The 24,607-nt window shown below is 42.3% G+C and overlaps 1 protein-coding gene across 2 annotated transcripts in view; it reads right to left on the reverse strand.

The window, feature by feature from the left end:
- The window catches only part of CLIP3 (CAP-Gly domain containing linker protein 3), a 131,311-nt gene that overhangs the window by 44,274 nt on the left and 62,430 nt on the right, over window positions 1-24,607 (reverse strand). For both annotated transcript variants that reach the window (XM_069206973.1, XM_069206974.1), the window contains exons 2-4: window positions 9,563-9,717; window positions 4,357-4,496; window positions 523-616 (exon numbers count right to left, since the gene is read on the reverse strand). In XM_069206973.1, coding sequence (XP_069063074.1) covers window positions 523-616; window positions 4,357-4,496; window positions 9,563-9,698 — 370 coding nt within the window. In that variant the 5' untranslated portion in view covers window positions 9,699-9,717. The remainder of the gene's footprint in view (window positions 1-522; window positions 617-4,356; window positions 4,497-9,562; window positions 9,718-24,607) is intronic.

Raw genomic sequence — 24,607 nt, forward strand, 5'->3', positions numbered from 1 at the left:
AAGTTTGGAGAACAGGATACATGTGCTGTACATCAATTTCCAAATTAAAGGGTTGTTGGATGGACTGCTTAGAGCTTGAATTACAAGACAGGATTGACAACAGCACAGTAATGGCAATGCTTTAGGATGACGCTACTATAGCATACTGTTAAACCTATAGACAAAAAACCCACCCATAGCCAATGAGGCCTCTACTTAGTACTACTAAGATTTCACCCAACAGATAAAGCCCACTGCCAATATAGGTCTAGTTTGGAGTCACAAATAAATGCAGTTGAGGAACTAACAGATTGTGGACTGCATGATGCAGGTACATGTAATCACTACATCACACTTAACTACATCTGATGTTAAACAAAAGAGATGAACTCTGTCACTGTACTTTTGTGGAACTTGCACATTTATTCCCTTCATTTATATATAGGAACAGGGAACACAGAAGACTAGCTTCCCTAGAGTCAATCAAATAGTTGCATCAAATACCTACTTATAGGGACAGCAGTTAGTGTTGTGCTTGCTTACCCACACCATGAGCACCGGCTTTGCAAGCATAGTGAAGAAGAGTCATATCAGTCAGCCCATCACGATCATTCACATGGCCACCACGCTTTAGTATCTGCAACCAAGGTGGGAAAACACAATTCAGAGGGACGCAACAAAGAGTGTTAAGCGGTAAAAAGATAGACCCTGAAAGATGAATGGCCAAGTGTGATGTTCCTACTGCAAACGTTTTCACTACACTAAGTTGCAGGACTTGGGCCCATATTTATACTTTATTTGCGCCACCTTTGCGTCATTTTTTTATGTGAGAGCGGTGCAAACTTACAAAATACAATTAAAAAAATTATGCAAATGCAGCGCAAAAGTATAAATATGGGCCTAAGTTGCCTACAGTGATTAGAGTACTGTGAGACACTGCAGAAGTTGCAAGGTTTTGCAGAGCAATGGAGAGGCCACTTTCCAAAAGGAAGGATGAGGTAAGCCTTTATTCTTCCGATTTATTAATGAGGACTGCTGAATTCTGATTGGTTGCCTTTAGTAGGGGCATTAATCTATGTGAAGTCTGGAATTTTCCAGAAAATTATGTAATTAGAATTGAACTTAACACAAGTTCAGGTGCTCCAGCACTGCTCATTAGGCATTACTTCAAGGTTTTTACTGTGCCATGCTGAGCATTGCAGACAAGGAGACTGTTATCACTTTTTTAGTAGGAACCTGGAGGAATCGGACATCCTACAGGATGTTGGCCATGCTCTTTGAGTACCCTGGAGCTGGACAGCCTTGGCACTAAACCTAGTCAAGTGACTGACGGGCAGGTACCTATTAGCGGTCCATCTCACCAGGCTGGTCTTGCGAGATACAGCTGAGGTGCAGAGCATGGAGTCACGGAAGCCAAACCTGTGGCACCTCACATTGCAGGTCAGTTCCATGACTGACTAATCAAGGTATGCATTTGCTTAGGTTGGATTCTTCCCTACTACATACAATAGAGCAAACCTTTGGATCTTGGTCATGTCTACATGTCTCACACTCTACAGACAGAAATTTTAAGAGTAGCCAAACAATTAACTGGGCTCAGATGGCACCTAGAAAGACATGACCTCACACCTGCTTGGACATATTAGTTGTTGCCTCACCATTTATTGAGATCTTACCCCAGAGCAGGAGTAGGTAACTTTTGAGTAGATGCTGTCAGGGACTGAGGTGGTGCCCCAGGCTATTTTGGATAGGAAAATAAACATACTTTTGTGATTGCAGGGTGTGAGGAGGTGGGTGCGTGTGCAGCCATTGTTCTGTAAAGTTATGTTTTGTCATGATGCAAGATGGACATTGTGCAAATAAATCTCTGTGGTATGGCATCTAAATAGCTGAGGTCTGTGATATGGCATCTAGATAGCTGAGTTTGCATTTTGTTTTGTGAGCAAGGCTCACATGTAGAATTCCCTTGACTTGCTCATAGAGATGTATTTACTACAGATGTTTTTGAATGAGAGCGCTTTATATCCCTATGGTAATAAGGGCAAACTCGGACTGGACGTAAACCTGCTCTTGGTTTTTAATTAAAAGTAATAACTGTTTGTGGGGGTACAGGACTACATGATGAGTACAGTTAGCAATAGAAAAACAGAACATCCAGTCTCTTGGTTTTCTCAGATGCTAAGCACTGAAGAAGTGCCTATGCAATTCTATGCACATGAAGCGTCAGACTGCCTTTGGCAGGCATCCAGACACTCAGACATACACACCACAGACTAAAATCAGTGTGTGTATGAGGCACACAACAGCCATGTTCTATTACACTCTACCAAGTACTAATTTTAGTAAAAGAAGGAAAGATGGCCTTATTTCGAGTTTGTCGCATCAGGTATTCCATAAAAAATATGGCAGGTGCCCCATTCACTGAATTATAAGTGCATTATTGTCATTGGTACGTATAATAATATAACAGACAGGACATCCACCACGTTTGTGACAGAGTCATGCATGCGTCAGATTTCTTGCACCCGTCCCACATCTCGTAACGACGCCACGGATGCACTGTATTTGAAATACAGAGCTCCATGATGCACGTTTCACAAATGTGTCACAAATTCTGATGCATCTGTTGGCACTGAAGTGATGCATTGCTGGAGTTGTGTCTTTAAAGTGCTGCAACTCCAGTAATGTGAGGAGAGTCCCAATGGAAAAAGCCTTGCTTCAATTTTACTTTTGGTCTGAGCAGGCACTAAAATTTTGACATAGTGAAGTCGTAGAGTGATGCAGTGAAAAGTTGTAAATTTCACTGTGTCAGTTCTATGTGACTTTTTACCCTGCATTCATTGTACCTAGCAAAGGTATAATGTGACCCAGGGCTTTACAAACTGACGCATTGGGCCCAAAGCATCAGTTTGTAAATATGGAGCAGTGCAGAGCACTGCCAGCGCCGCCACTGCGGCAAAAACAATGATGCAATGGCGGTGCAAGGAGCTTGTAATGAGGTCCTCAGGGCCAGATATACAAGGCCCTAGCACCTCACTGCGCCACACTTGTGCCATTTTTTTATGCTAATGTGGCTCAAGGAGGCAATTTTCGCTGTGCCATATTTACAAAGAGGAACAATACATGCATTGTGCCACATTATGCCTGCGTCAGGCAAAATGTATGCAAGGGGGCATCCCGGCGTTAAGAGGCCGACAACAATGGCGCTGTGAAATCTACGCGTTTTCATTGCACCATTTTTGGCGCCATTTTTAATGCCTGCTCAGAGCAGGCGTTAGAATGACACACCCATATTAACCTATGGGCTTCCCTGCACTTTGCTTCACAAGCGTCAACATTTTTGACGCTAGTGGAGCAAAGTGCCACAACAGTGTCAAAAATCCTGACGCCATTGGCCTAATGACAGCCATGGTGCGCCATATTATAAATTCTGCGCACCCATGGTGTCATTAGGTAGGGCAGGGGCGAAGCAAGTAAACTGGCGCATCGGTAGTGATGAGCCAGTGTCTTGTCAATCTGGCCCTTAGTCTTTCTGATAGAGCTACATTATACAGCATCTAGTTTCAAACATTGTGCTGTGCTGTATGTTAACTAAATGCTTTTGGAGCAAACAACAAGCATCTCTACAACAGGATATCTGTGGTTTGAGTAAAACACTGCATATGCCACCTGCTTACACACCTCAGAGAACTGACACATTTAGGTTCTACATTAGTTGTAAGAATTTTGCCTGCATTTGATGTTAGTTGTTTGCCTTTACTATCTTAAAATATTTACTGATCACTGTGTAACTGAACTAGTATATCAAACGTATAGGGATCTTGCTCAACCTTTAAAACAATGTCACGAAGGTCCCATGAACCACCACATTTGTGAAACGTTGTTTTCTTTATTGTCAGTGTTCAGAAACACAAGAGAGAAAAAAAAACTGTTTAAGCCTTAGACAGGGTAGTCTGGGAATACCGAATCCCAAGCATTGATGGGACAGAATATAGTTACCACAATATCCAGGGATAAAAGATCGAAAGGCAAGTTTCTACATATTTTCTATACCGAACTCCAAATATATGTGCATTTGTCTTATCTTCAAGGTATAATAATGGGGAGTTACAAATACCAGATCCTTGCCTCCTTCTGTGCACATACCTTCTGCTAATTTGTCTGTCAATAGTGTGATAACAATATTATATCCTGTCTCTATTTGGGATTCCTTGTTCCATACGATAATCCATCAGACGTCATCTGATGTTGTGTACTAATTCTCAATCACCTCGTTGTAGAGCACTATGCCTTTGGTGTAGACTGATCAAAGCACATTTCATAAATTTTAAAAAAAGAGTGACACATTTTCAAGACAGCAGCAGCTTTTCCACTCACCTCATTTCCAATGATATCGATTTTATGCTGCACTTGGGGGACCCACTGACGAATGATGGCGAACAGCTCCGGGACCGTGGTCTTGGGGTCATACAGAATTTCTACGCAGGCTGGGTCATTTGGGTCAAAGAAGGTGAATGCTGGAAAATGGGACAACACAACATTATCAGGGAGGAAAAATGTATGGACCTATTAAGGAAACCCATGTAAAGCCCTAACTGAACACATCTGAGAAAGCAAAGAGAATTTAAGCGCTTGACCACCAAGAAGAAGGTGTTCCACCGCTGCATTCCAACCTGGGTTTATCCTAGAAACTGAGGTATGTCAGACTGAAGTATGTCTAACTGAAGTATGTCAGAGAGGAGTCTGATCCAAAGGAGATTCAATGCAGTTACAACATTTACAGAAATTCCACGTTCACTCATACTAGCATGACATATTTGCAAACTAGGGAAGATGGTATTAAATCTGTATTTTTGGTGGGGCCGCCGGGTGTTAGTAACTTTGACTATCAGGAAGAGAGAGTAGGGAACATGTGATTATATTCCACTATCACGAGTTTGTATTGATTTTTGAATTTCTAAATGTCGCAATTGAAATATGAATCTGCATTCTATTCTCATGTATCTACGTGATATATTCTAATATATTATTATTAAGAAAAATAAGCTACTACATTACATTATATTAGTAGTTTTGAGCATCATTGCAAATGAAGTAGGAAGTTACTAAAGTAAAAGTCAACAACATTGGCTGCTGTGCTTAGGGAGTGCTCTGATGCACAGGTACCTTTCAGTGTGAGTATGACATACTCATCATTCACCGATCCCAAAGACCACTTGCAGCCCTTCTATGGATCACTAATTATTTCAACAAAGCAGTTTCAAACGTCTTTCTCACTGTATTTGTGTATATTTAATGTGATTCATTGTCCTCAACCCTTGCTAACCAGCATCATTTTTTACCAAAACTAGGTGTGGAGCAATACATTTTTGTAAACCTGTGTGTGAATGCATTTTTGTGTATTTTTGGAGGTGGGTGATGACATATTCCTTTATCCCCAAAATCCACACCTTGTACAGCTTTGTCGTAGATTCGCCCAAAGAGGATCAGAAAATGTTTGTGAACTTTGTAATGGTGGCCAGACCAACACAGAAAATCTCAGCAGCCAGTTTTGTGAGTGTTGAAAAACGATTTCCGACCGGTAAGCCATGCTTAAGAAACGGATTCAAAATTTTAACTTAATAAGTTGTTTGGGGAAGTAGTGCAGACAAAAGTAGAAATGCATATATATTTAGGTTCACTGAATTATTATTCATTGTTTTCTGAAGTATTGTTTTGTTTACTTCTTATTTTTTTTTTCAATTATTTTATTGATTTCATTTATGTGCATGCATTCTGGGTGACCTTGTTCTGTTGTTCTCATTTACCTGCATGGGCTCATTTGCATACATTCCTTTTATTGTTACTGGTTGTTCTTCCAATTAGATTAATCGGTTGGTGCTACTGCTGTATTCTCCGACCTAGTGTTTGGACTCTGTAATAAACAAATGAACTTATTTCCTATTTCGTGTTTCTTACCACACTTTCCTAATAACTCAGAACCTTTGGAAAAGATTTACTCCAAAACTCAAAAAAGGATTTATTCTGATCCAGTTTTTGATCCGTGTAGTACCAAGGAAAAAACGAAAATGGGGATTTTGTATACACATACTCCAAACACGAAATTTTCATGATGCTTTTTGACCCGTTTGACCTGCACCAGGCAACCAGAGGTAGCTGTAACACGTGACTTCCAGTTCTGGAATCAATTCATTGAACAGTTCAAAAGTTATTGACAAAACAAAATTTAATTTCCTTATACTTCGAGTGTCTGAAACATAACTACTGGGCATACCACGCATTGTGCACAGTAGCACCAGTGTAGAGTTTGGGTTAGGGTTACAATGGAATGGAAATTAGTGGCATCTCTCCCTAAGTTTGTAAAGGAATTAAAAAATGTGCAAATGTATTCACAGTCTGTTTCCATACGCCATGTCCAAAGAAATAGCTATTTTTCTTGTGAAAAGGACATTTTACACCGGCAAAGGATTGGGTGTCAGTCCTACCCCTAAATGGACCCATAGAAACATCTTTAAAAACAAGTATTGGCAAAGCCAATAGGTCTCCCCTATGCAGGAGCTATTGGCTTTAGCAATGTGCTTAGCCCTATTTGACACAAGTGTGGCTGCTGTTCAACATGGCTAATATATATATATATTGGCTTGGAGTGTGGTAGAGTGGAGAGGAGTGTCACAGTGAGTCGTATAGTGTCACAGAATGGAATATAGTGTTGTACAGTGAAGTAGAGTTTCATAGAATGGCATAGAATGTTGTAGTGTGGAGTGTCATAGAGTTATTGTAGAGTGGAGTGGCGCAGAGTGGAATGGCATAGAGTAACATACGGTTGAGTGGCATAGAGAGGCATACTGTACAGTGTTGCAGAGTGGAGTGTCATATAGTGGAGCATGGCAGAGTGTTGTAGGGTGAAGTGGCATAGAGTGCTGTAGAGAGGAGTGGCGTATAGTAGAGTGTCATAGAGTAGAGTATTGTAGAGTGGAGTGTTGTGGAGTGTTGTATAGTGGAGTGACGTAGAGTGGAGTGGCACTGAGTGGAGTGGTGTATAGTGGAGTGGATTACAGTGGAATAGATCAGAGTGGAGTGGATTAGAGAGGATTAAAGTAACGTGTATTACAGTGGAATAGAGTGGATTAGAGTGGATAAGGGTGGAGTTGATTGGATTGGATTAGACTAAAGTGGATAAGAGTGGAGTGGATTGGAGTACAGTGGATTAGAGTAGAGTGTACTGGAGTGCAGTAGACTGGATTGGAGTAGAGTAGTGTGCATTAGAGTGGATTGGAGTGAAGTGGATGAGAGTGGAGTGGATGGTAATGGAGTGGATATGAGTGGAGTGGGGTGAGTTAGAGTGGATTGGATAGGTGTGGATTAGAGTGGAATGGATTCAAGTGGATTAGTGTGGACTAGAGTACACTGAATTAGAGTGAATTGTAGTGAAGTGAATTAGATTGGATTGGGGTTGAGTGGAGTGGATTAGAGTAACATAGAGTGGAGTGGATTAGATTGGAGTAGATTGGAGTGCAGTAGATTGAGTGTATTAATGTGGAGTGCAGTGGATTAGAGCTGATTTGAGTGGAGTGGATTGGAGTGGAATGGAGTGGATTAGAGTGGAGCGCATTGAAGTGGATTGGAATGGTGTGGATCAGATTAGATTGGATAGAGTGGCGTGGAGTAGAGTGGAGTGGGATTAAGTGGACTAGAGTGGAATGGATTCAAGTGGAATGGAGTGGATTGGAGTAGAATGAATTAGAATGAATTGGAGTGGAGTAGATTGGATTCAAGTGGAGTGGATTAGAGTAAAATAGAGTACAGTTGATTAGATTTGAGTGAATTGGAGTGCAGTGGACGAAGTGTATTGCAGAGGGTTAGAGTGGAGTGTATAAGAGTGGAGTGAATTGGAGTGTACTAGAATGGTGTGGATTAGAAAGATTTGGATTAGAGTGGAGTGGATTGGACTGGATTATAGTGGAGTAAAGTGGAGTGGACTAGAGTGGAATGGACTGGGGTAGGTTACAGTGGTATGGATTAGAGTGGATTAGAGTGGATTTGAGTGGATTAGGTGGATTAGGGTGGATTGGAGTAGATTAGAGTGGAATGGATTGGAGTGGATTAGAGTGGGCTGGAGAGTGGATTTGAGTGGAGTGGATTAGAATGACTGGAGTGGATTAGAGTGGAGTGGATTGGAGTGGGTTAGAGTGGATTGGAGTAGTTTAGAGTGGAGAAGATTAAAGTGGAGTGGACTATTGTGGAATAGATTAGAGTGGAGAGGATTGGAGTGGACTAGAGTGGAGTGGTGTGATGTGGAGAGAATAGCAAAACAAATGCACACACAAGTAGTCATCTTTGCTCAATTGCTGTCAAGTACAAAGCTCCCAGAATGCTGATGCCAGAATCACACACTAAAGAGAAATGAGTGCAACTTGTGTAGTGTATCTTGTGTTCATGTAAAGTGCTCCAATGGGTTGAGTCAAATTCGAACTATTAAAGAAATTGCAAAAAAAACAAAGAAGAAATAGTACCTCAATTACTACTTGAGCAGTGGACGAACACTAATTAAGAGAAACACATTTAGACTTCATCCATGCGCCACACAAGGAGCATAAGTGATGCAGGAAGTGAAGCCTGGCACGCTCTGTTGAATTAGAAAGCAGTTAAGAAGTGTGATAATGATGCCGACAAATAGTAAGCAATGGGTGGGCTAAAAGCCCCTCTTAAGTATTTGTTTTCAGATACAATAGGTCGCTGAGTGACAGCAGAGAATGCGCGCATCCTGTAGACTCGACCTAACAAGGTCAGCACATTTCACTGCAGTTTGTGAAGCTCAGAAAATGATGGGTGTAGCAAATTGCTGTTTACTGCTATTCAGATTTCAAATTTGATTCGCATTCTGTAAAGTTTTGCAGCTTTCTCTCCCAGATATCTATGAATTCCTTTTCTTCACATTTTGGTAGATTTCTCAGAATTCAGTTGAGAGATGTATACCAAATAACAAAAAGACCACATAAGATAGTTAGCTATGTCTTTTTCATGACATGTTTGGTGCTGATCTGTGCACACACACACACACACACTCACAGACTCTTTCCCTCTTTCACACTCTCTCTCTCTCTCTCGCTCTGTCTCAACCTCCCTATCCTCCCCCAGGGGAGCAGTTAAACCCTATGTCCTGTTCCTAGTACAAATTAGTAGCCCTGCACACCAGTACTGCATACAGCCACATAAAAGGCGTTTTTTAATCTTTAACCCTGTGTGGCAAATCTGCCCCAACATTTCCAACAGTACCATATGTCATATTTAGGTTTATCCTGGAGTAGTGTGTACTGATTGTTGAAAGGATTGAGGAAATTATATTTGGGGGTTGCAAATGGTGTGTTGTCCATTGAAATGGGGAGTCCAAAGCAAGTGATAATGCAAAACTTGCTCCTGCAAATCTCTAACATGCCACCTGACACACAGTGACCTTGACTGTATAGTGTATTGAGTGTATTGTAGTACCATTGTATTCTTCAGTTGTTGCACAGGTATTTCAAGATGGCCTAAAAAAGTGGTCCCTTCATTTAGTATAATATTAATATGAGAAGAGTGTTACCATAATCCTTGGGCAGTGGAGCTGGTGCAGCCGGATGAACCACCGGCTTCTTCCTCCTTTCAAGAAGAGAGCTCTGGAAATCTAGAGGCCTGTGTTCATCCTCCGACGGAGGATCAAGCACGTCTTCTTTTGTCATGGTTCCAGGAATCTCCTTCCTGTCAGAATTGAAGAATGGATTGTCAGGCCAAGGACTAGACCTATGTGAATCAAGCCAAGCATGTCCTCCAACAAAGAGGGTCATCTATGATTGTTAAGAAAATGATACATTGCATATACAATGTCATGGATCCTAAACAATGAACTAAACAATTTATAATAATTGTACTAATTCTAAGATAGCATGGTATAGCTCATACATTTGAAGGCTAAGGACAAGAGGATATAGCAGCAGGTGGAACTCCTAAAGCCAAAATCATTCACTGTGGAGAGCTAATATGTGGAAGAAGGTCATTCATGGTGCTTTTAAATGTATGTTAGTGTGTCCTGGATTTGCCAGGATAGTCCCCTTTGGTGCCTCACTATGTGTGGTTTCCATACTGGTGAAGACTGTCAATAAAAATCTAATATTTTAAAGATTATCTTTGCCATTTTATCAGCCTGTAAATTCTATTTCTGTATACCAGAGGACGTCTTTATGTCATGCAAATTGCATACTGCAAACCTAAAATCTCATCAAAAACTATAACATATTTAGGAACATGTGTAATGATAAATATCACAAATATGTTAACTCAATATTATTCACAGCAATCTATAATATAATCAGTGCATATAAATAATTATATTGTTCATGACTGATTGATTGCAGACCTCTAAACTACCCTGTGGGAGAAATGTCTACCCTACTCATAGTGACCCCACAATCGTAATATTTTAGGATGTCTGTTTAAGTTAGCAGTCTCCTTTATAAGGACAATGCATAGTAAAGTAGTCATATTCAATATGTTAGTTGATAAACCTATAACAATCAAAGTTATCAACTGAATGTCCACTCGAGTTCCCAATTATGAATAGCCTTTATACATCTCAATTTCTGTTATTCCACTAACATATAGATTAGTTCACCAAACGGGCTTCCTCTGAGGCTTCTAAGATGAGATCATGTTCTCTGCCTCTCTCTTTAGACGGCGTGTTCACTTCTCCATCTATTGTACGCTATTACCACATTTTTTGTGAATACACATAAAGTCTACTGCTTGACCCACTATCCAGTGGAGGAGCAGAAACACGCAGATTCTCGTGCCCAACCCATCATTCATTGGAGAACATAAAAACAGAACAGGATCACCCGTGGCTAACTGGGAGAGAAGAGGAAAGATAGAATGTGAATGCACCAGGGGATGAGGTGAAGAAACCAGAAGTGAGCAAGATAGAGAAGCAAAGAAGTATGGGGCTGGAAGGAGAACTGAAAATTAAATGGAACGATGAAGGAATCGAGCAATACAAAATGAAATAGCAATTAATAGGAGTCATAGAGGAAGAAAGCTAATAAAAAGATCACATGAGTTGGCCTTATCGCAACAGTGAAAGAAGAGTCAGAAGCAGGAATTGAAACCAGGAGCAAGAGCAATACAAAGACCAACCTGAGCCATGAGAGACGGTACATATGAAATAAATGATAGAAACCAAAACCAGTGAAGAAGGAATAATTGAAAATACGAGGTAGAACCCCTAATCTCCCCAAAGTTTTTAGCTACCCTAATGTACACCCCAAAGCAGCTCTCACTGATCACTGTTTATCTGTACTTAGTTTGACTGAATAATGCTACACTTACATGGCCACCTGCGACTGACAAACCGACAGGAGTATTCCTCCCAATAGCATAGCATGCCTGAAAGTATCTAACGGAGCTCCTTATCAGCACCATATACATCACATACAAACATAACTCTCAGGTCAAGTTTAACTCAAAGAAAAACAAGTGTAAAGCATGTATGGGTACCAAAAGAATATATAAGTAACACAACACAATAAAAAGCCACCCCAATTGATAAAAATGGAGTACATTGTTATCTTCAAGTAAATGCCAAAATGACAGCAATTAAGTGAAGGGAACCAAAGTTATGATTTTTTCCTGGTTTTCATTAATCACTGATTTTCACTTTAAGAAACCTATAAAGTTTTTAAAAGTTTAACAAATTACTGCTTTTCACTCATAGCGGTAGTCAATGAGCTTTGAATTCAAGATTCCTAGGAAAAGTCAAAGTTTTAGCCCATGAGGGATGGAAGACAGAGTCGGATACGGGGTTCAAGTTGGTCCCGGTCAAGGTTTTACCTTTGTACTTAGAAACGTTTCTGGTTCTTTTTCTCATTGAAGGTGAGGTCGGTGGGGTCCTCTGCAACCTGAGTCCAACTTCAGGTTGAAGGCTGGCTGATAGGCAAAATCCAGAACTCCGGTGAATTCCCACAGGTCCACCTTACCCACTTTCACATCATTTCCTGTGGGGTTGAGACTAAACAATCCAACAGTTCATCTCTCTGCCCCAAATTCAAGATGTTGGAACCGTACTTCCCAGGGGCAGTGCCAAGGGCACAGCACTGAGGTGTGTCCAGTCTAGTTAGCCACCCATCATGGAAAACCAGTTCTGCAATGGGGTTTAACCCATTGAAAGAGATCCCAGCCTGTCTACCCACACAAAAGGGCAGGCAAGCTAATATGTGACCCCCATTTGCTTCTCAGAGGCGGCTGGGCAATCTGCAACCACAGTCCTCTGCTGTCCTGCTAGAGGAGGTCACACTTCCTCCCACCAATAGCCCTTTTGTTCCCCATTCCTGAGAGTGCTTCACAGATCTCTGGGTGGCAGCAGCTGTCTCAGGTGACAACTGATGTAGTTAATCAGAAACAGCTACTAGAACTTTAGGACAAGAAAGTGGTGACTTTCTAACTTCACCTTTGCATTAAGAGTTACTTTAAGTCTGACTTCAGCAATAAGTTAGGTTTAATGTAACAATTTGATACCTTGAAGCATTTGGCCCCAAATGGAAGTTAGCACTTAGCATGCGGACTAGGGAACCCCCATATTAGCTAACAGGGCCTCCTGATGTTACTGCAGTGAAAATGACGATTTAAAATGTTCACTGTCAGCACATGCAAGGTTTAAATTCTACATTGATTATCTTTAATAGCTAGCACCCTGCCTTATTGGATACTAAGGCCTGCCTTAAGGATGACTTACAATATTATAAAGGAAGGTTCTGGCATGGCATAAGTGTTGTTTTTCTATGTTGAGCTACAAACTGCCCTTCTACGGTGCAGTGGGAGACCTAGAGCCATGTTTTCACTTTGTCATATCAGTGGTGGTACAATAAGTGCTGCAGTGCACTGATGACATTTAACTTACTAGCCAAGGGTACACTTCAAGCCATATCAAGGGACTTTTAGGTAATTTAAGTAAGCCAATCAAGGTTAGCCAATTGCACATACACTTCGAGAGGTTAGAGCACTGGTAGTGGGCCCTGGTCAGCAGTGCCCAGCGTGCGTCAAAGTAAAAAAAACAGCTGCATCAGTCCAAAGATTTGATTGGGGAGGGGGAGCAAAAAGAGGCGCTTTCTTACAATATGATATTATCAATAGTGCAATAGTTTGCTGAAGATTAAAAGGACCTACAAGATAATAAACAAATGCCTATACCAGAAACGTCTTAAAAAGCCTATCTCCTTTCCCTCAGAGAAAGTAATTTCTACCATTTAGGAAGTCACCGGACTCAAATTGTTCCTGTGAAATCACTCCTCCAACTGGAGAAAAACTATGATTTACATGAAGTTCACTAGGAGTCCCAGGGTTGTTCTAAAAATCAACAAAGGTCTTGGTGTTCCATGAAGGCTCACAGACTACGTAAGCATGCACAATTTTCCCAAGGTTGAAAAGTCCAGATGCACGGATTTCTTCCAATGTGCATTTGCCCACATCGCTTTAATATTTCTCCAAAGGCAAATGGTTTCTCCCTTTTGAGAAACTCCTTCGCCTACCACCTATTAAACATGGGGTTGTTTCCTGCCCATTCTCACTCACATGCACTTACTCATAAGTTTGACTAGAGAAATGTGTGTTTGTGTACCAAAGTTGGAAATGTACCTGCAAACGGTGCCACAATCGTAAGGGTTTGTAGGTATACACCCAATTTTGCATAGACAGACCCAACTTTACTTCTAAAATTGCAACTTCGGCTATTGCACTAATGCCAATGAATAGACATATTTGTAAATGCACTGTGTGCACCTAAAATTCTGCCACTGCCGATTATGTGAATCAGGAGTGACAGTTTATGTGTGCAAAGTCTTTTTGCACGCCGGATTGGATCTTAGGTTACCATATGGCCTGCGGTCCCAAGCCTTCCACCAGTACTACTGCTGCTGATCTTAGTGACAGGTGGTTACCTTTAACTCAATGTGAGTGATAAAAGGTGATCAGAAGAAATGCGAGGAAGTTTTCTAGGAACAAGAGCGATTTTCTGATGCAAGATCAACCCTGAAATTATCAACCATGCAAAACATATCTCTAATGTTATCGCTACTAGCTAATAATCTCAGCATCGCTCCTGTGAAGGAACAACATTGAGGACAGTTTTTTAAGTTGGTCTTTTTTTGGTATTAAAGTGTGTACTCAGTCTTCATGTAAATTCAGACAGAAAATTGATAAGAATTACATTAGATGTGGGCTTGTAATACCAACTTGGATGGAAGCATGAGTGTGCGCCAAATCCATTATGAGGTAATTCCATATGTTGCAATACTGCATGTAGTACCATGGATAAATCTACCAGGCAAAACCTTTTGGAACTTTCCCCACAAAAAGACACAGATTACTACATTCACGTGCAGAAATGCTTTACCTCTAATTCTGATGTAAATCTGCGTCCCAGAATATCGACACCCAGGGTATCAGTAATTTCAGAAGTAAAATTACTGTATCCAAATAACTGCAGGACTTGTGTTGTGGGTCTAAAAACACTTCTCTTGTTTTGTTTTGTCAGCGAAAGGTGGACATACAAATGTCGAATTTAAATAGTAAAAAAGAAATATTGACCCCCTTGCCATAAGAGAACACACCCATGGCAAGGGGTGGTTTAAAAAAATAAAAATAAAAAAAAAAAAGAGAATCCCATTTCGTGGTATTCTTTTTTAAAATAAAAAGTGAAAATTGTTTGATGCAAGGTTCCGTCTTGTTGACAGAGCCCTGCACTAAACAGCGAAATGGATTGAGAGGAACAGCCATGACGGCAGTTCCTGCCATTGCTTTAAAAATGACGACCAGTTTGGCAGTCATTTATAAATATGGCCACCAGCATCTAAAGCTGGCCCTCATTGATTAGCCCAGAATCACAGGATGTTGAGCGGAGGCCAAGACTCATATCTGTTTCCCAAGTCCTAAAGGGGGCAGCCCTGGCTGACAGGGAGAATAGAATAAATTATAACAGATCAGCAAAAAAGAAACAGAATCGAAGAAGCAATCATTTTATTTCAGTAGTTACAAATGAGAGCATGGGCAACAACCCACAAAGAAAGGGCAGTTGAATAAACAGAAAAGAGATGGATGCTAGTTGACAAAGGGCATGTGTTGCCTCGCCCATAGGTAGGCCCACTGGAATTATGCAACTGTGCAGCCACTGTGATTTTCTCATAATTATACATTTGCCGCATGTGTCACATACTCCATTATCTGCCACATAATCTGCAGATTTTAATAAAACAAAACTTTGTTCCTAGCTCAAACAGTACAAAGGTTACTAAAAACGCAGCAACACATGTGTTGCTGCACAGTCGAAGGCCCTTTGCAAAGCTGGCCTGGTCACCTTTCTTATGCTTATTGCCACATTTGGGTATTAAACTGGTACTGATGAGGTGCAACCAATGACCATACAGTGTTACCAAGTAAAAAAATTACAAAATACTATTACAAAATGTGCTGCATTATGCAGCATAATTTGCATTTTCTTGGCACATAATTTATTCAACCCTGCTGCAAAACATGGCTGTCTCCTACTGCATAATTCTAGTGGCCCTGCTCATATGCAACAACGTCTCAGGGACCCTGGTACCTAGGTACTATAATATGTGTACTTTGAGGGCTCGTGGGGTAGGCATTGATCACCATAGTGAGAGTGGCTTATCACTTTGTTAACTCTGGCTTGAGTGGTCTGAAATATTGAACAGTTAAAGTGCACTAAAGATGGGTCTGTTTGTTATTCAGAGAGAAGCAGTCTTGCTGCCAATTGTGAAGTGACCATATGTTGCGTTGGCAGCCCCTTATGATGCACCAATAGATCGCTCATGTGTGTTTGGCCGGCCGTCTCAGGGTGGCTAAACACACATGCGCACTCAGGTTTCTCCAACCCGGTTGTGTTGAACAGCCGGCCTGGAGAAACTGCACACACCCCAGGGTTGTGTGTGAGCTACAGTCCCAGCTGCTCAGATCAATCCTCACGCTGCTTTCATGCTAGATTTAGCATGAAAGCAGCACCAGGATTGCTGGGTAGCCTGTGCTGGTGTCCCACTGAATGCAGGGGCACCAGAAGAGGAGCAAGGTAGCAGGAGCCGCTGACAGCGACAATGAAAACAGTAACAGTTTTTTTTTTGTTTCCCCCATCCCCATCATCCCTCCCTGGCCCCCCCCCTTTGACATTTGCAGAAGCCGTCGCTGCAAGTACCTTTAAAATTAAGAAGTTATTTGCTGAGAAGGCTAGAGCAGTGGTTCCCAACCTGTGGTCCAGGGACCCCTGGGGGTCTGCAAAGCCTCCTCAAGGGGTCCGCGACTGCTTAGAAAATGAAATAATATTAACAGATTAGGTCTCCAGCTTTCAGTAATGACTCAGTAGGGGGTCCCCGGATTGTAGTAAAGATTCAGTAGGGGGCCCCTGGCTCCAGTATTGATAAAGTGGGGGACCACAGAAGTCAAAAGGTTGGGAACCACTGGGCTAGAGAAAACAAGTCATTGTCAGGACATAATAACCACCATCAAAGAAGCACTTAACCTAATAAATACAGCACCTTAGGGCCCAGGTGTAAACAGTAAGATAGATCTCAGATTTCTCAGGTCCAAGTGATAGTGGTTCATTTTGTTAATGATTTTTCTCTGCATTCTGGTAATTTTAGGCTTGACTTTATAATGGGATAAACTGGTGATATAAAAACTGGACCAAATGATTTACTCAGGCACGGGCTTAGGAAATTTGAGAGTTTTGCATTAAATGAATGAAATGCTCACCTAAAAAGGAAGCAGTAACCTGTTAAAATATTTCTGTTGGGTGAATGTTTGCAGCTGGGACATGTTATGCTGCTACAAAACAAACAGCCGCATGTGGTAACAAGTTTGAAATAAAATGCTTTTACCGTAACTATAGACATTTCTTTGGGGCAATATTGTTAATGTGTCACTGTTAATGTACCACTGTTGAATTATATTAGTTTGCACATCATAAATATCAAAAATGAAACTCTTGGCATTTCAGCTCTTGTATCTAGTTTTCAGTGATTTCCAAAGGGTTGCTAACTGTTAAATTAAATGCCAAAGACTGTACATTAGCATTAATGGCCCTTTGGGCAGTAGAGCAATATAGGCAGGGGCAGTGATATAGTGGCTAAGTTGCAAACCTCAAGGTTTGAATCCGAACTTGAATAAAATGTGTGCTCCTTGGAAATTTGTTCACATCCATGTGCCCCAGTGTGCTTTGCAAAAAGAATACAATGGTTGTTTTCTGGTCGGGAGAGGAAGTATGGTTTGAGAAAGAAAAATACCTGCAATAGCTATTAAAGAATGTTGAAAGTGCATGAAATTTTATCTAAATTTCCTGCGAGAAAAGTATCTTACTACAGATTTGAGGTTTCAGTGTGGTAAATTAATCCATAATATAGTCGCACCTTTGGTATTGTTCAAATTGTTTGAAGGCCTTGAATAGGGCTCTTCTCTGAACTCACGCTTAACGAAATTTGTTATAAGGCATAGTACAAGACCACAAGGTCCTAGCTGACAGTATCTCAGGTGCAACTTCAAGTCTGAGTGTCAAGTAGAGTTAAAGCATTGCCACCTAAAATGTGATTTCGAGACAAGTATAGGGCCTCATTTACAAGCCCTCTGCGCCTCCACTGCGTTAGCTTTTTTTTACGCAGCAGTGGTACTAGCAGTGCACTGCACTGCTCCAGATTTACAAACTGATGCATTGGGCCCAAAGCAATGCGTCAGATTATACCAGGTAGGCGTTCTCAGGCAAAAAGCCACGCACAACTGACGCAGTAAAATCTGCAACATTTCACTAAGTCATTCTGCGACTTCACTGTGTCAGAATTTTACTGCCTGCTCAGAACAGGTGTAAAATTGACGCACAGCTTTTTTAAGCCTCCTTACATTTACAACGCTACTTCAGGAATGCATGAGTTTAGCGGCAACAGGTGTGTCAGAATTTCTGATGCATCTATGAAAACATGCTCCACGGAGGTCTGTATTGTAAATACAGCGCATCCATGGAGTTGTTAGGGGATCCTAGGAAAGTGAAAGAAATCTTGTAAATGAGGCCCATAGTTCTCTAAGGTTCCTTACTGTGCCACCCGCACTCTGAAAAAAACATGTTGTGCATCCAAAAATGTATTTCTAAAGCCCTAGTTCTAAACAAAGCTATGGTGCGTAAATTTAGACTTTAAGCACTGGTCTAAATTTTTGCAAATCCTATGTTAAACTTGTCCTTGGGTATAATTTTTAATATATTTAAATGCGCTTTATAACTGACTATCTAGGTATGCTCCACCCCAAAATAATCATGACGCATAGCCTTCTCAGCTAATATCCATTGAAAGTTACTTTTTTCCTCCCATAAATTAGAACCTTAGTTGTCTCCATATCGAATTTCAAGCTATTCTTCAAATTGTAGCTATCAAAGGCTTGTTGTGCTGATTATAGCCCAATTTGTCCTATCCAGAATTAAAGTATTATTGCTGTATTGGGTATGTGCTCTCATTGGTTAGGCAGAAAGAAATTGACCTACTAAAAAAAGACCTTTATATTTGGCATGTGGAGATTAAACTATACTGGGGCACTCAAACATGTCTGCTTCAGACCCACACCCCACTTTTGTCTGCGCCCATATGTCTGGAAAAAAGTAATTGGACGGCTTTCAAAAGGAGAATAGGAAAACTACACCTTGTCAGCTTTTGCCATTTGCTGGAAATTATGATCTTTTGTGTAGCATCCCCCCAGATGTTTACCTTGACTGTTTTTGTTGACCTTAGAACTATGTGCACTTTATCAATGCTAACCAGTGGTAAAGCACCTGTGCTTCCCCTATGGACTTGGTACAATTGGTATAAGCCCCATTGCTTTAATTAATTTGCCTATAATACTTCCCTAGTATTTGGTACCAAGTGTTCGCAGGACCTGTAAGTTAAATGCTAGAAGTGAACTATAACACTCATTTTACCATATTTAGCAATGGCACTGTAAAGCATGTCTCTAGCCTACCATTGTAACCTTGCTGTGCAGTTTTAAACTGCATATTGTCCCTGTCGAAATAACTCCTTTTTGACAGTCCTAAACCTTACTTATAAATGTGGATACGTCACCCCAATGTAAGACTTATTGCCCATAAGGTAGGATACATGGGGGCATATCTATAAGCCCCTAGCGCCACCCTGCGCCACATTAACATATTTTTTTTTACAATAATGTGGCCCAATAAGGCCAAAATCCTTGTTTCATATTTACAAAGTGGCTCAATGCATGCATTGCGTCAGATTGTAACCCTTTGCGCTACATTATGCCTGTGCCAGGCATAATGAATGCAAAGGGGGCATTTCCCCATTAAGAGGGGTTGAAAAAATGGTGCAAGGAAATCTAACAGATTTCCTTGCATCATTTTTTACGACACTTTTAACGCCTGCTCAGAGCAGGCATTAAAAGGGGGCTTCCATTATTTATAATGGCCCCTATGTACTCTGCAGGAGTAGCGCCAATATTTTGGCGCTACTCTTGCAGAGTACATCAACAGCGTCAATAAAAATGCCGCTATTGCCCCCTACCCTACGCCATGGTGCGCCGTATCTCTAGGAAAGTGGCGCTGCACTAAGTATGCCCCTTGGTATTTTAAAGTAAGGCACATTGGGGGTCATTCAGACCTTGGCGGACGGCGGTGGCCGTCCGCCAAGGTACCGCCGACAAATGACCGCACCGCGGTCTAAAGACCGCAGCGGCCATTCAAACATTTCCGCTGGGCCGGCGGGCGCTCTCCAAAAGAGCGCCCGCCGGCCGAGCGGAAATGCCCCTGCAACGAGGACGCCGGCTCAGAACTGAGCCGGCGTAGTTGCAGGAGTGCGACGGGTGCAGTTGCACCCGTCGCGTATTTCAGTGTCTGCAAAGCAGACACTGAAATACTTTGTGGGGCCCTCTTACGGGGGCCCCTGCAGTGCCCATGCCATTGGCATGGGCACTGCAGGGGCCCCCAGGGGCCCCGCGGCACCCCCTACCGCCATCCTGTTCATGGCGGGTTTCCCGCCATGAACAGGATGGCGGTAGGGGGTGTCTGAATCCCCATGGCGGTGGAGCGCGCTCCGCCGCCATGGAGGATTCAATGGGGCAGCGGTAAACCGGCGGGAGACCGCCGGTTTACCCTTTCTGACTGCGGCTGAACCGCCGCGGTCAGAATGCCCTTGGGAGCACCGCCAGCCTGTTGGCGGTGCTCCCGTGGTCGGTGACCCTGGCGGTCACCGGCCGCCAGGGTCAGAATGACCCCCATAATCATGTAATTATAGACTAGCCCTCAAAGCTATTTTCAATGTAGAAGGATTGACTGTTCTCTGGGATAGCATTGGCATACAGTATTACGTTTAATAAATGTTATTTCCACCAAGGAAACAGCTACAATTTTCATTTTTAGAATTTTAGAAATATTTATTGCAAGCCCACGTCAATGGTGAAGTCAGTTGTGCTCAAAATATTTCGGCAATGGTTTTTGTTACAAAGTCACCATTGCTCTGCGTGAAGTCCCTGGATGCTAAATCTGCATTTTGCTCTCTCTCATCTGCCAGCCAGTAATTAGCATTTCAATAGGCATGAACGAGGTGGGGACTTGCTCCCAGGACAGGAACAAAAATCCTTGGGTGTGGGGAGGTGTTGTGTGCCCTGGACAGGATGGCATGTGAGCTGGGCCGAAGGTCTTTCATTAACATCAAAGTGGCCTACCCTGTCACAAGCGGATTGAGCTAACAGCCAGGTCTGCACCCATCTTTTGGCCCCTCAGCTTGAAAGGCCCCCCTCACAGTGGGCGTATGTAAGAAACTGGGTTGCTGTTGAAGGGGTTGGAAGCAACAACTTCAATCCTTGTCAGGGTGAACCACAAAAGTAACTAAATTAACCTATGCTTACCCTCAGGTAGCTTGGCAAAAAAAGCAGCCAGGCTTAACTTGAGGCAATATGTAAAGTATTTAAGCCACACTCAAACAGTAATAAAGTGAAAACACAAAAAAAAACAAATCCAAACCAATTTAGAAAAATATAATACATTTTAATAAATGAAATTAGATCAGAATAAAATTAAATCAGTAGAACCACAAACATGCAATTCCAAAGATTCAGGTAAAAATATCATTTAGAAATGCAAAATACAAAGGGGCATATTTACTGAAATGGTGGCGCAGAGCAGCACAGCAAGTTACGTTGCTGCGCTGCCGTGCACCACGGGGAATGGGCAGGAATGCACAGCATTTATGAAATACAATGCACTCCTGTCCTTTCCCCCTGTGCTGGTGCCATTTAGGCAGCCTAGTGCCAACACACTTGAGGCTGATATGACAGGCCTGACACATGTTTTAAAGGGCTATTTTAGCAGGTGGCACAATAAAGGCTGTAGGGTCACTAGTAGCATTTAATATATAGGCCATGGGTACATGTAGTACCACTTTACTACTGACTTAAAAGAAAATCGAAAGTGGCAATTCAGTGTAAGCCAGTCTTACCATATACGCAAGCACTTTAGCACTGGTTACAGTGCTAAAGTGCAAAGAGTCCTAATGCCAACAAAACGATTTGCAGAAAACAGGAGGTGTTAAGGCAAAAAGATTTGGGGAAGACCACACCAAGGATGGCAGGTAGGTCTAATAGCTTCTTTTTGACATCACAGTGTTAGATCCTGCTGGAGTGTTAAGACTGCTTAACAGCACTTTTGGGGTTTTTCATATAACATTTGGGGAACACTTTAAAGCAGGGAAACAAGATGCCAAAACATTTGGGCCCTGATTCTAACCCCGGCGGTCTTCGACCGCCGGGGCGAGGGTCGGCGGGAGCACCGCCGACAGGCCGGCGGTGCCCCGCAGGGCATTCTGACCGCGGCGCTTTGGCCGCGGTCAGAAAGGGTAAACCGGCGGTCTCCCGCCGGTTTACCGCTGCCCTCAGAATCCCCCATGGCGGCGCAGCTTGCTGCGCCGCCATGGGGGATTCTAACCCCCCCTACCGCCATCCTGTTCATGGCGGGAAAGCCGCCATGAACAGGATGGCGGTAGGGGGGGTCGCGGGGCCCCTGGGGGCCCCTGCCGTGCCCATGCCAATCGCATGGGCACGGCAAGGGCCCCCGTAAGAGGGCCCCGCAAGGTATTTCAGTGTCTGCCTTGCAGACACTGAAATACGCGACGGGTGCTACTGCACCCGTCGCACCTTCCCACTCCGCCGGCTCGATTACGAGCCGGCATCCTCGTGGGAAGGGAGTTTTTCCCTGGGCTGGCGGGCGGTCTTTTGGAGACCGCCCGCCAGCCCAGGGAAAAACTCATAATACCCTCCGCGGTCTTCTGACCGCGGAGCGGTATTATGGGGGCGGAATTCTGGCGGGCGGCCTCCGCCGCCCGCCAGGATTAGAATCACCCCCTTGGTGTGTATTCACTGTTTGGTTGATTAACTCAGCTTTTGTTCTACCATCCTGTCTCTGAGATTCCTAGGGGTACAAGGAATGCTGAGAACTTGATTTTAGTGTTAGATGTGGGGATAACATAGGATTACTGTCTTAGACTTTTCACACACACACACACCCTGGCTTCGGAGCCCAAGTTTAGGGTGGCTGAAGACTTTGGCCATCTTGCTAATGCCCAAGATAGATAGCATTAGTCCCCGGAACCTTTCCCCAGTGGTTAGAGCACACCCAGGTGTCATTCCCACCCACTACCTTGTGCCAGTCACCCACTTTAGAACACTCCAGCACCTGAGGAAGATCAGAAGGGGACTGAACATGCCTTCTGCAACCCAAGAAGAGACCTGAAGGACTGACCTGCTCTTGCTCTCTTGTACCAAGGACAAATAAGTGAACTCCTGGAAGCCTTTTCCTACAACTGTTCAGATGACCAGCAGCAACTGGACCTAGACTGGACTCTCCTGTTGGCCTCTGTCTGCCACCCTGTGAGTCTCCAAGTCCCTCCTCTGAGGTCCTGATGGCCTCTAGAAGTGTACTACTGTGCTGGCTTGGGACTTACAGGACTAAAGTCAGAAGGTAAAATCTTTGACCAGGATGATCCTGGTTAGTGTACCTGACACACACTTCATTGTGGTCAGCGTCAAATTGTGCCTAGATCTACCATTAACCATTTTGCTAATTTATTTTGGACTTGTTTTATTGCCTTGCATTTCAACCTTATTACTGTTCTAGTACTGCATAAATACATGTTGCCTTTAAGTTAAGGTTATCTGCTCTGTACCACAGCTACCAAGGGATTGAGTTCAGGTTAATTTAGTGACTTTAGTAATTCATCTTCATATGGATGCATTGATAACAGTGGTATCCAGGATTTGCATTTTACAGTACCACTCGGTGATTTAAGCTAAAAGTTCTCTTTTATTTCTCCCAGAAGCAGGGACCAAGTACAGTATCATTATGTTTTGTCGTGTTTACCTGTTTGTGTGGGGGGCTATTTTATTATTTTTTTCCTGCTGGTGTTATACTTTGAGTGCATTCACTATACACATAAGTAACTGAACTGGTTTTATCCTGCCAAGTTCAAATTATGTCTGATATGCTTCTCCAGTATAGGAGATCTACTGCATACCAAAGGTGATGCTGTAATGACATGATGCATTTGATTTTAGTTGTAAGGTATTTGGCAGAATGTTAGTAATGGTACTGTATGATTTTATATTTTATATATTTGAGAGTGCACCATTAATTAAAATAAGTTCAGCAATTACACACTGCTGCAGAAAAGACAAATGTAGCCAAACTGGATTACTTTAGAAATGCCATCAATGTGCAAAATTTTGGAATACACAGGTAAGTATATACATTTTGAGTGAGACTTTACAGTGAGGCTAATCTCTCTCACAGCGTAGGCCTGGGACTTATGGCTAAAAACATTTTCAGGGCTGGTTCCTGCATCAGTATACTCCCACATGAATGTGGCTATAATTACCACATTTATCGTTGGATGAAGGTGCTTGTGTGATAAACAAGTAATCAGTTGGCACTGGATGAAGGATGTTGAAAAATAATTAGATTTGTTATGCTACTTTAACAAGAGATTTAATTAAAATTGTGGAAACATGAGGGAGGCTTTGCAGAAGGCTTGGAACCTCGCTACAGGGGTTCGGTGAATGCACAGATAACTGTTATTTGTACAGCTTTTGATCATCAATGCATTTTAATTTGTTTTCATTGCAGTAACTATTTGTCACATTGGGTATCTGCTATGAAGTTTATTGGCTACTACCTTTGATTCAGTAAAATGTTATCTGATCATTAATTGTCTGCTTCAAGTAGTATGTATAAAGTAAACCTTTTTCTAATAATATATTTAGATCATTTTCTCTTATTTATATTCTGATTAATTGTGTCACATAGCTTGCATTTGAGGAAGTCTATCATTTTATTGCACGTGGCTTACATAGGAATCCATTGTACATAAACCATGATTCAAACCCTGGGCAACCCTGAGAGGATAGTGGAATGGCAGATGACTAATCAAGGTCTCCTACCCAATCCATCCTCTACTAGGATAGCCAGAAATTGGAAGCATCCTGTGGAATGACTTATGATACTGTGCATCCCCACCTTATCACCTTTCTCGTGGGATTCTGTAGAGGCACGCAA

The sequence above is a fragment of the Pleurodeles waltl genome, chromosome 9 (assembly GCF_031143425.1).
Source record: "Pleurodeles waltl isolate 20211129_DDA chromosome 9, aPleWal1.hap1.20221129, whole genome shotgun sequence".
Classification (NCBI taxonomy): domain Eukaryota; kingdom Metazoa; phylum Chordata; class Amphibia; order Caudata; family Salamandridae; genus Pleurodeles; species Pleurodeles waltl.